Below are 16,576 nucleotides of genomic sequence, written 5' to 3'. Positions count from 1 at the left end.
GTGTGACAAGACCTGACATATGAATCACACTTGTATGGTTTGGCCTTTCCGTTCTTGCGCCCCCATCCCTTGGACGCGGATCCCAGAAGGAGGGTGACACGCAGCGGAGCAGAGTCCCCCCAGCCCAGGCCACCTGGAAGCCCGCCTCCAGACAGACGCCTGCAGACACGGGAGGATGACGGAGAACCCGAGAAGCCACCGTGGTTTGTGAAGTTCGTTTTGCTCCATTTGTAAAAATGTCTTACTGATGCACAGGGCTCATCGCATTTGTAAAACACCTCTACACTGTGAAACCAAGAGTGTTGAGGATTCAAGAATTTTCTTTGAATACACACACAGACACACAGACACACACCCCACTACACAGACACATACAATATACACACCACTAGGCAGAGGCACACACACACATGTAATACCACACTCATGCCATACACACACACACACACACACACACACACACACACACCACACAAATACAAACACCCACATGCATACATACATACACACTACACAAACGCGCATATCTATAACACACATACAGGTGCCCATAGCATACACACAAATTTTAGCCTAACTGAACTCAGTAAATAAACCCTCTCTCAAATCCCGATCTGGAATCATTTAAACCTGAAATACAGTTTTTTTTTAAAACTTAAACAAAAACAAAACCAAAGAAAAATACCAAAAAATCCCAGCTCACCTTTCCTCGCCCCCAGCCTCTGGCAGCCACCAGTTTATCTTCTGTATCCATAACCTATCCTCCTTCTCCCTCCCTTCTTTTCTTTTTCTTTTTTTTCTTTTTTCTTTTCTTTTCTTTTCTTTTCTCTTTTCTTTATTCTTTTCTTTTCTCCTTTCTTTCTCCTTTCCTTTCCCTTTCTTTCTTTCTTCCTCTTATTTCTTTTGTTTTCTTTCTCTCTTTCATTCAAGATTCCGTGTATTAATGAGATCATACAGTTTTTATCTTTCTCTTACTTATTTTAGTTATGGTCCACCCATGTTGTCACAAATGATAAGATTTCACTCTTTTTCATGGCTGAGTACTATTCCAGTGCGTGTGTGTGTGTGTGTGTGTGTGTGTGTGCGCGCACGCGCGCGTGCACATGTGTGTGTGGGAGAGAGAGAGAGAGAGAGAGAGAGAGAGAGAGAGAGAGAGAACCACATCTTCCTCAGCATCCGCTCCTCTGCCAGTGGCCACGTAGGTTTCCACGTGTTGGCGGCTGTGAACAGGGCTGCAGTCGGCATGGGCGGAGGTACCTTCAAGTTGACAATTTCATTTCCTTTGGGCGAATACCCGGTAGTGAGATGGCTGGGCCGCAGGGAGGGTCTACTGCCAGCTTTTCGAGGACCCTCCACACTGTCGTCCGGAGCGGCCGCACCAGTCTGCGTTCCCACCAACCGTGCACGAGGCCTCCCCTTCCTCGGCCTCCTGGCCGGCACCTGTCATCTCCTGTTAATGTCAGCCACTCTGACAGGTGTGGGGTGGTGTCTCATCATGGCTTGGACTTGCATTTCCCCGACGATGAGTGTTTTGAGCATCTTCTCGTGTGTCTGTCGGCCGTCTGGATGTCTTCTTCGGAGAAATATTCTGAAACACGGTTCGGACCTACCAGAAGTCCATTCCCTGGCTGGGCTGAGCTCCGTGCACCGCGGGGGTATTTACAATCAGAGTTCACCATCCCCTGGGTACCGCCGAGTCTCCAAATGGCACATCGCTGCTGTCCGGCTGGCACGTTACTGGCTGGCAGGCCAGCGAGGCTGCGTGAAGCATCCAGGCGTCCAGACGCAAGGGGGACGGGAACTCACCGCCAAGGCCGCAGCGGCAATTAGGCCTGAATCACACGCCTGGTGGATCTTGCTAATGGAGACGGGGAGTAAAGACAGAGCCCTGGGTCTAAAGGCAGCCAACCAACGGGTGAAGCAGGACGTTTTGAGACAGAGCAGGCTTCACCCGGCCTGGAGATAGATGGGATCTGAAGGAAAGTCTTTATCAAAAGGCCCGATGACTGTCTCCAGGTCCAGCGGTTCATGATGCCGGGCAGAACCTGAGAGCCGCCACAGACTCCTCTGATTTCTCTCCTGAGCCCCAGGGCAGCGAGCTGGATGGACTCATCCTTCAGCGCAGGCCCACCGGGTGCCAGGGGCTTCACTTGTTCACTCGTTCTCTGTTCAACAATTACCCGGAGTGGGCGTCACGTACTAGGCTCTGGCCCCACTACTAGGCACCCGGAGACAAACATAAAGAAAAGTCCAGTCTCAAGAGAGCTTCCAGTCCACTGGGAAGAGGTTAAAAACAATCAGGTAGACAAATAAACATCATGTTTAATAGGTCAGAGGGTGCGTTAGTCTGTTTAGATTCATGTGTATGTGACAGAAACTCCAAAGCTGCAGGGACATCAGGTTTAAAGTCTGACAGTGGCCAACTCAGAGTGGATAAGGCAGCCGTCTGGCTCATTCGGTCTCTCTGCTCTGTTCACAGGCCTGTCGCTGAGGCCGCCTCGTGGTCCGAGATGGCTGCTTCGTCTCTAACCATCACGTTTGCATTCAGAGGGAAGAGAGGAAGGGGCACAAAAAACGATGTCACTCCCCCCCACCACCACCACACACACACAAATCCACACCCTTAAAGTTGCAGACCCTTCTCCTGCTGTATCTCTTTGGTCACCTGCAGCAGTCTTCAGAGCTGGGAAATGCATTATTATTTCCAAGGAAATGGCCGTGTAGCCAGCTAATATCTTATGCTTCTGTGAATGGGCAGACTAGATCCTGGAGACCTCCCCGAAGAGGTGAGGACGGCTCTAAAACACAGAGGGAAAAGGGGCGCCTGGGTGGCTCAGTTAGTTGGGTGTCCGACTTCGGCTCAGGTCATGATCTCGCAGTCTGTGGGTTCAAGCCCCACATCAGGCTCTGTGCTGACAGCTCGGAGCCTGGAGCCTGCTTCGGATTCTGTCTATTTCTCTCTCTCTCTCTCTCTCTCTCTGGCCCTCCCCTGCTTGTGCTCTGTCTCTCTGTCTTTCAAAAATGAATAAACGTCAAAAATATTTTTTAAACCCGGAGGGAATGAGCGACACATTGATCTCGGTGGAAGAGGAGGAAGCAGCCGTCGAGTGGGAACACGACTGGGGTCTTCCTCTGCCTTTTACCAAAGGACTATAAACTATGCATTACTGTCCCCGTGTAAGGGGGGGAAACCAACTTTCAGAGATGTTAAATACCTTTCTGGAAGTCCCGGGATGCTGTCACCGGCCTGGCTCCGCACCTCTTCTGTGTCATCCCAGCACACCCATGCTGGCTCGCCCAGGCAAGTGATGTGAGCCGACACGGCACCAGCGGGGCTCAAGACCACACTCTGAAACTGGCTCCTTCCAGCAGGAACTGTGTGCTGGGCCAAACACTGCACTTGTGGGTCTGAGATTCCCTCCAGTGGTGGTGGGGACGTCACAAAGACAAAATGGGGGCAATACGCAGAGAGCACACAGCAAGTGACCCACCCTGTAAGGTGCACACAGACCCCGCACCGTGGATGAGAGCCTGGGCCGTTTATCAACACGATCAGTGCCGAGGGGCTCTGCTTTCCTGCTTTCCTGCTTCCCACCGTGGTGGAGAGCGGCAGGCGGAACCCCAGGGGCCCGTGTGCACGACGAACACCTGCCCAGCCGGCTACCGGCCCCCAGACGACCAGCACACCCTCTTCAGCCCCCGGCCCTCCCCGAGGTCTCCATTTCTCTAAGGACACCCCCACTCCCATCCCCCATCATCCTCCAGGGCTAATGATCGCGACGGCTCCCCCTCTCCCTAAGCCCCAGAAGAGTCGGTGGCAAAGTCCTGCCTTTGTTCTCGGCCATGCCACCTACGCCACACGCCCCGTCACCAGCCGCCCACAGCTCATTTCCATCCCTTTTGTTTAGAAAACAAAAACAGCCCCAAAGTGCCCACTTGGGTTCCCGTCTCTTGTTCCTTTCCTTTTTCGTCTCATTTTTTTAAGTTTATTTATTTTTGAGAAAGAGAGTGTGAGCAGGGGAGGAGCAGGGGAGCGAGGAGAAGGAAGGAGGGAAGAAGGAGGGAAGAATGGAGAGAGAGAGAGAGAGAGAGAGAGAGAGAGAGAGAGAGAGAGGGAATCCCAAGCAGGCTCCAAGCTGTCAGCACAGAGCCCAACTCGGGGCTCAATCTCACAAACCAAGAGATCATGACCTGAGCAGAAATCAAGTCAGACGCTTAATGGACTGACCCACCTAGGCGCCCCTGTTGCCTCATTCTTTTACCCTGGAATTAAAACTACCCCAAAGATGGTGTCCATACGTACGGCCCACTTTTTGACCTGCACCCCATTGTACCCTGTATCAGAGTCAAGCTGTTCCAAACATGACCCGCATCATCTCTCTCCATCCCTCCTCTGTCGGCAGGAAGGCGCTCACCATCGAGTAGCTGCTGGGGGGCGACCTGGGAGGGATGCCTCCTCTGTCACGAAACGGACATTCCATCTCCTCCTCACTCCCACCTGGAAACCTTCCCGTGGCACTTACACAACTTTTGATTTGTGAGTGTTTAGCACGTCTGGCAGGGGTCGTGACTGTTCAAAACCCTGTCGCTACAGAAACTCCCTCTAGCATTTGATTACTCACACCGAGCTGCACCCCAAGCGGCCTCTTCACTAGTCCTAGGACAATTTCCACATCGTGCTGCATCTACACTTATGTGTGTGTCAGTCTGACCTAGAGCAAGCTCACCGACCGAGGGACCACGCCTCTGTCGTCTCCTGTAAGACATGCATGTGGCCAGCGTGCATGAACGACCAGGAGTCAGGATGTGACCTTGAGTGTCCCCAAGAACACTTCCAATTCCCACCTTCACTGTCTGTGTGTTCTTTTTTTTTTTTTTTTTTTTTTTTTTTAATTTTTTTTTTCAACGTTTTTTATTTGTTTTTGGGACAGAGAGAGACAGAGCATGAATGGGGGAGGGGCAGAGAGAGAGGGAGACACAGAATCAGAAACAGGCTCCAGGCTCCGAGCCATCAGCCCAGAGCCTGACGCGGGGCTCGAACTCACGGACCGCGAGATCGTGACCTGGCTGAAGTCGGACGCTTAACCGACTGCGCCACCCAGGCGCCCCTGTCTGTGTGTTCTTAACGGAACATATTAGAAAGTGAAAGCAGAGTGTCCCCATTGGGAAAGTGACCCCCCTGGGCGACATCGGCTCGTGATCTGAATTTCCCAGACCAGACGCATCCAACCGAAACGTCCAGCACAAGGACAACTAGGGGCTCGGAAGCCCTTCCCAGGAAGGGCGTCAGAGCATCCAAAGTCCTCCCAGCAGGAGCGTCAGAGGAACAGGGATCGTGTTCATGTAACGCGATGCCGGGAAAGCAAGCAGAGTGACAAATGACACGAAGCAGCCTGGGAGCGCACGCTGAGCAGGCGAAAGCCAGCCAGCTTCTTTCTCTTCAAAGAGCCATTACTGGCAAAGACAGTTAATTCAGTGGTGAGTAGAAGCGGATGAATTACGTGATGCTTTGAAACAAAGCAAAATGCAGAACAGAATTCAGCAGCCGCACATCATGGCAGAAAGCCTCGTATGGGCTCGCATACAGGCCTCCTTCCCCATTTGTGAAAGTGACATAAACCTATTGAATTACCTACTTCATTTTGAAATGAGCCAGTCTATTATTTGGTGATGTCATCTTAATCTAAGCTTTGACATTCAGGCGATGTTTCCAAGAAGTATTAAATCAAAGTTGCCACGCTGAAGCCTATGGTGTCAGATAAGGTGATGTGTTAATTTTCAGCTACCCAAGGAGTTGTAGCGGGAGAGCTCAAACATCACGATACTGTTTTCCATTTCTTTGAGGAAAATCTTCGAGGGCGCCTGGGTGGCTCAGTCAGTTAAGCATCCAGCTTTGGTTTCAACTAGGGTCCATGATCTCACGGTTTGTGAGATTGAGCCCCAAGTCGGGCTCTGTCCTGACAGCCCATAGCCTGCTTGGGATTCTCTCTGCCCCTCCCTTGCTTGTGCACGCTCACTCGCTCTCTCTCTCTCTCTCTCTCTCCCCCTCTCTCAATATAAATAAAACTTTTAAAAAAAATCTAGAGACAAATCCTCCAGAGTACTCTCTATATCCTGAATAAAATGACTATATAACACATTGATGAGAGCAGCCTTCAGAGTTCATCCCATTATTATTTCTGATTCCTAAAGCTTTCATGTTGGACAACTCAAGAAAATAAAAGTTCTCATAATCGGGGCGCCTGGGTGGCTCAGTCGGTTGAGCGGCCGACTTCAGCTCAGGTCATGATCTCGCGGTCCGTGAGGGCTGTGAGTTCGAGCCCCACATCGAGCTCTGTGCTGACAGCTCAGAGCCTGGAGCCTGTTTCAGATTCTGTGTCTCCCTCTCTCTGACCCTCCCCTGTTCATGCTCTGTCTCTCTGTGTCTCAAAAATAAATAAATGTTAAAAAAAAGTTCTCATAATCTTAAGGATTTTCTTCATTTCTAGAGTTTTGCTTTTGCTTGGTTTCAATGCATGAACAGCCCCATCCTCCCTCCCCACCAAGAAATTGGTCCGGCGTTCTTCAAACTATCACCTCTGTGCTTCAGAAGCATGATTTGTTTTCCTTCCCCGGGAAGGACCGCTCTGATACTCAGACTTAAACTCTCTGCTGTAGCTGCTCCCAGGGCAGGGGAAAGCAAACAGGTGCAACACGCAGGCCTTACGGGTTCCCTGCAGGTGGGTCGTGAACATGCCCACAGCCTGTTGACTCTCAGGATGTGCTCCAGTTCTGCCATGGAGAGAACCTGGGAATGCGTCCCCAATTCCCCGGGGATGGCATCTCGGTGCCCACAGAGGCTGCTGTCAACTGGTCCCGGCCATCAGGTGACCTCCACTCTGCTTCTGCTCTCCTTGGTATGCACACATGCACACATTCATCCATGCGTGTGCACACACGATTATGGCTCACACATAAACTTATAAATTTTATCTACTCCTTATCATAGGACAGTCCCTCCCGCAATGGAAGCCCCAGAACACAGACTGTCCGACCTAATGACCTACCGTCAACTGAGGAAAGAATTCAGTCAGCAGCACGAGAGACTGTAGACAGCCACCCAACATCCACTTCCTTGCGTTGTTCCTTAACAGAAATCTAAGTTGATTTAAGTGGCAAAATGCCCAGCTAAATTCTACACTTCTCAGGCTTCCCAGTAACCAGGGCGACTGACAAAACATAAGAGCAGGTGTCCCCTCTCGCCTTTCCCTGCTTCCTCTTGTTGCCTAGAACAAGGGTGTGATGGATGGAGCTGCAGCAGCCATTCTGGGACCAAGAAAACCATAAAGACGTGAGCCACTGAACCAGTGCCAATACCAGGTACTTCTGGACTTTTACTACATATAAAAAATGAATACACTTAAGTCAGTGGATGTGCTTACATCAGTGTGTCTGATGTTCTGTTCCTAACTGAAAGACAGAGCTCATAACTGGTACAGAAGATCAAAGACATCCGAGAAGAAAAAAAAAAAATCCCTGGAGGAAGGTCTCCGAAGGAAAAGAGATCATATGATTGCCAAACAGAAGACAGATTGATAAGCAAATTTCCTTCCCAGAACCAGAAACACAGGAAGAGAAGGATGATGAATGAATAGTAGTTTGTGAGGCCACGCTGAGGGGCTGGCCAAGGGGCTGACAGGCAGCTTCTCTCATCTCAGAGACCTCGCACTTTACGAGTGGGGTGACAGGGTCGCGCTGAGAACGGAGGAGGTGAAGAGTGCCCAGGGGAAGGTCAACAGGAGAGCGTTGGCGGTGTAGACACAGGCACACGGCACACATCCGTGTGGCCCCAGGGATGTGCACCTGAGGAGTGGGGAGGCGGGACGCTTGCCCTTGGAGCCTGTGGCTCAGGAGTCTCACCGGCTGCACTGGGACCCCAGCTCCGGGTACTGAATGGGGGTGTCATGAGAACACACACGCACCACAGAACAAAGGAAACCAGAACACCCCGGTTCAAATCCCAGCTCCTCCGCTCACCAGCCAGGAACACCCTCAATCTTTCTCTGAGTACGTTTTCTATAGCTGCAAAAGGGGGTGATAACTAGCCACCCCAGGGCACTGTCACGAGGAGCTAACTACTTAATGTGCTCCATGCACTTCGAACTGGCGCCTAGCACGCTCTACAGCCTCGATCTCTCCTGACACCGTGACCCACCACGTGACCCAGCGCGCGGGATGATCTAGACCAGGGCTTAGTCCCCTGCGGGGGAGAACAGCCAAAGAAGAGAGACCTCGGTGCGGCACAGGGAGAGGAGTGCTGGGGGCCGAAGACCGAATTCAGGGCGGGGCCGCTCCAGGAGCCAGTGCACGTGGGAGGCGGGGGCAGGTGTCTCCCCTGCCCTTGGGGTGCAGGGCAAGTTCCCGAGGCCCCGCCCTCCCCTCGCCTCCTCAGCTCCTGGCCTCAGGTACCCCATCGGGCGGACACCTCCCAGCCCGAGCCAACCCGGCGCACCCACCCCTGCATCCCCACCGGGAAACCCTTCCGCTCCCAGTCCTAACCCCCACTCGGCTGGTCCCCCCATCCCCCCGCCCCAATCCCAAAACCAGCTTATCCCAAGTTACCTCCTCACCCTTTTCCCCAGGGCCTCCCTCACCCCTGCCCTGCCCTCATTCTCTCCTCACTCTTTTCAAATGTCCTCAGTCCCAAATCACAGGACGGCCCAGGCTCCTCCCCTTGGGTCCCCAAGCACCTGCTGGGGGGAGGGGAGCACCTCTGAGGCGACTCTCACACTCACTGAGGGTAACACGCACCTCCGTGGGCGTGTTCTGGGTTTCCCGATGATCCCTCACGACAACCACCGCAGAAGGGCCTCCCCGAACCCCGTCTCCTCCCGCTCCCCACCCTCCTCCCGCTCCCCCTGCAGCTCCAAAGTATCAGCTTCTCCGCAGAACGCACGTGGCCTGAGCTAGGCTCCCCTCCACGTGCTGCACGCTTGCCTGGCCTCGCAGCGACCCGTCCCCAGCCGGGGACACTCGGACAGACTGCCTGAGGCTGCATGTGCCCAGCGGCACCTGGCACACAGCATCGGGCTCTGCAGGAACTGGGCACAACCTGAATCTCTAATCACAGGGCAGAGATCTCAGACCCCCGGGGCGAAATCACATGCTGAATCGGGGACAACAGGGCCGCAAGCCGAGGACTGGTGTCATATCTGCGTGCCCATGGGCTGTGCACAGAGTGGACACAGTCCACAGACGCCCTCCATGCAGCTTTCCTGGCCACAGGGCCTGCGGCTGGCACACAGGCTGGGAGTCCTGGGTCCATGGCGCAATTAACCCTTTACTTTTTATCTCATATTACGGAAACAGAGGTAATCGGTTTATGGGTTGCAAGAAAATACCAACATGACAAATTATGCTTTGCAACGTATCAAAGTTCGGTGTTTTGGTGAATTGCCCGCGAGCTGCTTCTTGCCGTGTGTCATTCTACAGTCCACATTGCTAACAATCCGCCCTCAACCACCTCCCATGACATCGGAATGGGAACCAGAAGAGAGGGAGCCTGTGCAGCACGGAGGCTAATTCTGCCTCGGCGCGTCCTGGGGCTGGGCTCTGGCAGCCACCTTGAGAGAGGCAGGTCGCGAAGCTCAGACATAAATCACCCGGCAATCAGGCACGGGCTATAAAACTTTACGTAAGCATTCATAAAGGTGAGGGAGTGTGAAAGATTATTTTTCTTTTGATGACACTTATTAAAAATGAGCAGACTGCATATTGAGAACAGTTTCCATCCAGCAGGCTCGGTCTGACCAGCGGCTGACCCTGAGCCTCACGCGGCAGCGAGGCTGGCTGTCCCCACGGCGCCCGACTCTGAGCCACCGGAAAAGGCGTGTTCGCTCCCCAGGCCAGAGAACCAAGCATTCGCTGATACTTTCTCCACGAAATAAAAATACTTCACCTTAATATATACGACTGTTTACTTAGCAAATCTCGGCTTGCAAATTCCAGCTTCAAAAAACTGAATAAAATGAAAGCGGAAAGAGATTTATCAACATATTAAAAAATTATTCTGGATCAGATACACCAGATTAGACGGCGAGTTAAGAGGAAATTCGAAACTGTGGAAACAGCTTGGGGGATACTGAATGCAAAAACCGGGGGACTAGGATGCAAAACTGCTCGTAGGAACTGACAGCAACATCATGAAGATTCCGCAAAGTCCACGGAGAGGACGAAAATCGACCACAACAACCCTGGTCTCCCGTCCTGAATCCGCGGAGGACTTTCCAACAGCACAGCGGCTGGCAGGTGACACAGGCCCCCCACCCTCCCCGGACGGGGGCTACAGGGGCGGACAACCTCTGTGTGAAGTATTCTGCACTGGCGAGGACACACTTTCTCCTCTTTTCATCCTGACGGTCACTTTGAGAGTGCCTGTCCTCCCGGAAGAAGCCCGTGAACGTGGTGGGAGGATGGCTGGGCTCCACGTGGGAGCTGCAGCCGCGGTCGGTGGCCCGTAGGCCCCTCATCTCCCCAGGCCCCCGTCTCCTTCCTCTGCGGGAGGGGCTGGGCCACTCTGGCTCGAAAGCATCACCGGTTGTGACCGCCTCACGCAGTGAACGGACGAGGACCTACACGTACACACACACGTACAACATACCTGCTTTTAAGGTGCTGAGGGGAGCCAAGGCACCGGAAGCTGCCGTTGACCATTATGGCCAGTCTCGTGCACAGGGCCTGGCATTCCTCCATGCTGGGGGGGACAGGACGAGAAGGGCATGAGCAAGTGCATCCTCCAGGCAGCAAACCACCCAAGCAACACGTAGACAAAAACACTGCTGCTGTTCGTGAATTTTCTACATACCACCTCAAGAAACCCTCAATGAGCACTTTTAAAATGCGTGTTTTGGGGCGCCAGCGTGACTCAGTCGGTTGAGGGTCCGACTTCGGCTCAGGTCATGATCTCACGGTTTGTGAGTTCGAGCCCCATGTGGGGCTCTGTGCTGGCAGCTCGAGCCTGGAGCCTGCTTCGGATTCTTTGTCTCCCTTTCTCTGCTCCTCCCCTCTCACAAATAAATAAACATTAAGAAAAGAAAAGAAAAGAAAAGAAAAGAAAAGAAAAGAAAAGAAAAGAAAGAAAAAAAATGAAATAAATAAAATAAAATAAATAAAATAAATAAAATAAAATAAAATAATAAAATAAAATAAAATAAAATGGATGTTTTATTTAGATAACCAATGACACAATTAACCAAAACTTAGCAGTATTTCAAAATCCCAGGAACAATGGTTATTAGGAGAGAAACTGTTGCAATAGTAAGAAAATATAAACTAAATCCAAGTGACCTTCACAGAAAATGTGCAAGTTTTATGAAAAAAAAAGCAATAAGATCTACTAATGAACCTAAATGAAATCTTGAATCAATAAAAGGATGTGTCAAGAAAAAGAAAAAAGTGAATATATTTTAGATAAAGGAAATTATTATAAATGAATATTACTGTGATATAAAAATTATTGCAACATAAAATAGTCTTAGTATATGTCAGTATAAATATAAAACATGATAGGTACATGAATATAAATGTAATAAATGAATTTTATATAAAATATATATGTGAATTCTATTTTACTATAATATATAAAATAAAATATAACAAATCACATTGTAATTTGCAGCTATAATTTGGTTTGTGATATTATATAACATTATCTTGGTATAAAATATGTAATAAAGATTTGTAACTTGTAATACAGTTATTATAATTATATAGAAAATAAAATAAATTATAATAAGGTTATAGTATAATGCCAATCAAAATTATAAAGCATACCTTCAAAATTATTAAGCATACCTTCAAAATTATTTAGTGAGAGGTAGAAAAACTGTGAACAAGAAGAATGATAAGAGTTGCTCCAGAAGATATTTAACATTTGTTCTAAGGCTCAGATAATTCAAGGAAGGCAACAGGCTTAGGAGTTACAAGGCAGATCATTGGAAGAAGAAAGGCTGTGCAGAACTAAACAGTCACATCTTAAACACAAAAGCGGATGGGAACATTCCTTCTAAGCATCAGCGACGGAAGAGACTATGAAAGAAAATGCTTGGTAGTTGACAATGCAGAAGTGCAAACTTCTAATAAGTCTGTCAAAACACAGCCAACGAACATTAAAAAAAAAAAAACTACAACAAAATAAACTTAAAAAAAAAATTTAAGGGGAAACTGGGTGGCTCAGTGGGTTAAGCATCCAACTCTTGGTTTCGGCTCAGGTCATGATCTAAGCCTGCTTGGGATTCTCTCTCTCTCCCTCTCCCTCTGTCCTTCCCTGCTTGCAGTCTCTCTCTCTTAAAATAAATAAACTCAAAAAGAAGTAAAAACAAAACTACAACAAACGCAATGCGTGAGGGTGGATACATTCAGTATATATTAAAGTTCATTTATTTATTTATTTATTTTAATTTTTTTAACGTTTATTTACTTTTGAGACAGAGAGAGACAGAGCATGAATGGGGGAGGGTCAGAGAGAGAGAGGGAGACACAGAATCTGAAACAGGCTCCAGGCTCTGAGCTGTCAGCACAGAGCCCGACGCGGGGCTCGAACTCACGAACCGTGAGATCATGACCTGAGCCGAAGTTGGACGCTTCACCGACTGAGCCACCCAGGCGCCCCTCATTTATTTATTTTTGAGAGAGAGAGAGAGACAGAGAGAAAAAGAGAGGACACGCACATGCGGGGGAGGGACAGAGAGAGACACAGAATCTGAAGTCTCTGAGCTGTCAAGAGCCTGACGTGACGCTCGAACCCACAAACCATGAGATCATGACCTGAGACGAAGTCGGCCATTTAACCGACTGAGCCACCCAGGCGCCCCAATCCATTCGGTATACAGAACTGTTTTTGTTAGCGTAAAAATGAAACTATAAAAATGCAATCCTGGAGGAAGGTCAAATATAGTGACTATTCAAAGAACTGTCCACAGGTAATACACATCCTGACAAATTAGAAACTTAACCATCAAATAAGTGAGCTTAAAATTCTCTTCCAGCCAGAAAGTCATTTGCCAAATGTGCCTTTTGTTTGTTGCACAGGGAAACACTGTTTCCCCTATCTGCGGTGCAAATACAAACAATGAATTCTCAGATCAAAAAAATACCTGCAAAGTTAAAAACATCGTCTCAACAATCCCAACCTCATATACTGCCGGTGGGAGTGAAAAATTGGCGTGATTTTCTGAAAACTCAATTTGGCACTAATCTCTTCTAGGAACTTACGTTAGGAAACACAGAAAATAGGAATGCACATAACAAGTTATTTATAAGAGTAAAAATCCAGAAACCGCTTCTGTAATAGGATAATATGATACTCAGATAAATGGGGGTGCGTCCATGTGTTGAACAGCCATTCAAATGAGGTTTTCTAAACTCCATTAGTTGCACAGAAAAAAAGTAATGATACAGCATGGCAGCTCGTGTTAGGAAACTTGCACACGAATGTGGGGGGGGAAAGGGAAGGCAAAACACACGAAAAGGGTGACATTGACGATACTTGAAAAGTGAAATTCATGGTGCAATTCCTTTGCTTCTGCCACTAAGTGCCATCCAAATCCCCTACAGGAATCAGGTATTCTGTTCACTGTTCGGGAATGGGTGTAAAGCCCGTCTGCTCATTAGGTCACGGGACATTCAGATCAAGGTTATATTGGTCAGCCTCCCATGCAGCTAGAGGCAGACGTGTGACAACTCGGGTCAATGGGAAGTACAATTTCTGGGTCACGTCAAAATAAGGCAAGCCACTTGCCCTGGGTTTGGGTTCTTTCTACTTTCCATGAGCTGGACTAGAAAGTCAATTTCAACCACCCAGATGAGGCAAACTCACAAGTGAGTAAGTGAAATGGTGGAAAGACTCGGAATCCTTGGATGACCTTGGGCTCCACCATAGTCCACCATCATGAATTGTTAGTGGAGGAGAGAAAAACACGTCTGGTCTGAGCCACTGTAATTTGGGGTCTGAGTTATAGTAGTTTAACATGGGGTCTAAGGAATACGTGCTATTCACATTCCAAACACGCTTTATAAATCTTTTTTTTATGTTTATTTATTTTTGAGAGAGAGAGAGAGACAGAGTGTGATCAGGAGAGGGGCAGAGAGAGGGAGACACAGAATCCGAAGCGGGCTCCAGGCTCCGAGCTGTCATCACAGAGCCTGACGCAGGGTTTGAACTCACGAACCGTGAGATCATGACCTGAGCCCAAGTTGGATGCTTAAGTGACTGAGCCGCCCCAAAATAGGCTTTATAAATCTTTTTGTGCAAACATATCTTTCTCTGTTTCTTTAATAAGTTCCAATTTAAAATTTTCATGAGTGCATCGTAGGTGTTCTAAATAAAGTGGGAGAACGTGAAGTTTTCTCTATCGCATCCTTATGCGTCTCAGATGAACAGAGATCCAAATAACAACCGATCTTAATTACGACCTTGGAGTGACGACGTGGTAATTTCAACTGAGTTGTTATTAGCTGTCAAACAAATAAGGTCTAAACAGCGGGTGGGTTGCCATGACATCTCTGCCCAGAGGGCAGAGACTGAGAGATTTTGAGGACTTTCAGCAGCAGGAAGAACATCCAATGCCAGGTGCTCTACAGCAGTGAAATAATCTGTGACTATTTACTCTGAGAATGAACACCGTGCTTCCTTCGGGTGGTCAGGCTGGCTGGAACAGAGCTCTCTCTGGTCAGGGGCGCGAGGAGTCAAGGGCTTAGCGTGGAGCATACGGTACAAGTCAGGGTTTGATGGGCGAGCAAAAAGCACTCTGGCCTTGGGGCGCCTGGGTGGCTCAGTCAGTTAAGCGTCCGACTTCGGCTCAGGTCATGATCTCACGGTCTGTGAGTTCGAGCCCCGCGTCGGGCTCTGTGCTGTCAGCTCAGAGCCTGGAGCCTGTTTCAGATTCTGTGTCTCCCTCTCTCTCTGACCCTCCCCCGTTCATGCTGTCTCTCCCTGTCTCAAAAATAAATAAACATTAAAAAAGAAAATTAAAAAAAAAAAAAAAAGCACCCTGGCCTTTCTCGGTCGGACCCATTGTAAGTCCTCTCGGTGACTCCAGGGGGAAACAGCGTTCCTAACCTCAGTTTCCCACCCCATGTTTCCCCCCACGGTCCTCTAGGTAAGGAGTGAGAAGAGGAACAGAGACAGGACCTCAAAATTAAGAGGAAACTGTGCAATTTGGAGACTTTTCAGCTGCAGGCAGCTGTCTCAGAAGCACAGAATCAGTCACTGGCTGCTGCGCTCTCCATTAATCGTGAGTCATTTAGATCTTTGTATTGCATGAATATGGGCAGATTTATAGAAATGAAGACACATCGTTAATGTGAAACCGCATTAACGGGAGGACGTAGGACAGAAATTACAGTGATGTACGGTCTTCCTGAGAACTGTCCGTAATAATCATATGCTATATGGAAATCAAAAGGGATTTTTAACGTGACCCCCACTTTATCCACTCTTAGAACCCACATATGAAAATGAGGCCTTAACAAATACCGGCCTGATAAATGCAGGAATGCAGAGAGTTTCCAGAATTGGCATGGCCAGAGGATCGTTTTAAGCAAAAACGTACGTATATTATAAGGTAGAGGGTTTGCCACATTTATTTCATTTCAGTGTAACATTTTATTTTCTGAAAAGAAACAGAACCAAGACAAAAGCCAAGGGCAGGACTTCTGGCTACGGCCAAGTGAAAAACCTGGCACATCTTTTCCCCCCAAATCAACTCGAAAGCTGGACACAATGAACAAAAACAACCATTTCGGAATGTTGGAAACTGTCTAGAAGGATGCAACGGTCTGAGAAACGCTTACCATTGACGAACAGCTGCACGGCCAGCTTTACACACGTGCGGCTACTGGCAGGACAAGGCAGCCCACGAGGACCGGGAGCTTCTCTGCGCTCAACTGGGACCCATACCCGGCGACGCCGTCAACATCAGTGACTTGTGTAGAGCCCAGCAGACAAGAAGGGCCAAGAGCTCCAGTATCTGGCCTGACAGTGCCCGCATTAGCTCATGTGTCACTGGGGCACGCGCCTAGCCTACTGAGGCTGCACGTCCACGCAGTAGAGGCCACAGAGGGGCCACGCCAGCCACATGACCCACGTGAACCCAGAGGCTAGCCACACGCACATCCAGAGCCCAGCAGCACTCTGGAGAAGGCAAGACTGGGCCACGTGAGGAGGTCTGAAAGGGGAACATCCTCCCCTGGGCACACACGGACCCACCAGGAGAGGACAGATCGGGGCTGGCGTCAGGTGGCTGAGGGCCGCCTCTGTCTATGTAAAAGCAGGTGGCTTCGAGGAATCCGGGCTTCACAAAATGAGCACAGAATTTAACACACAAACTGAAGAGCGTCACTGGGAGCTACTCACTGCAGTGGAAAGAGATTCCGCAGATTCATCCCAGGCAAAGACATGCAGACAGACAGACACACAAAAGGAACAGACAAACCAAGAAGAAGAAAACCAAGAAAAAATAATAATGATAATAAATAAATAAATAAACATGGCAATAATGACAACTTTTAGGGAAGGAGAAGAATCAAAAACCAGAGA

At 49.2% G+C, this 16,576-nt stretch overlaps 1 protein-coding gene across 1 annotated transcript in view; it reads right to left on the bottom strand.

The window, feature by feature from the left end:
* Positions 1–16,576, bottom strand: part of ABCA13 (ATP binding cassette subfamily A member 13) — a 366,745-nt gene that overhangs the window by 17,086 nt on the left and 333,083 nt on the right. Inside the window, exon 58 of the mRNA XM_042977198.1 lies at positions 10,640–10,732. Coding sequence (XP_042833132.1) covers positions 10,640–10,732 — 93 coding nt within the window. The remainder of the gene's footprint in view (positions 1–10,639; positions 10,733–16,576) is intronic.

The sequence above is a fragment of the Panthera tigris genome, chromosome A2, assembly GCF_018350195.1.
Source record: "Panthera tigris isolate Pti1 chromosome A2, P.tigris_Pti1_mat1.1, whole genome shotgun sequence".
NCBI classification, from domain to species: Eukaryota; Metazoa; Chordata; class Mammalia; order Carnivora; family Felidae; genus Panthera; species Panthera tigris.
The sequence above is the reverse complement of the archived record's forward strand: the minus strand, read 5'-3'. Positions and strand labels throughout refer to the sequence as shown.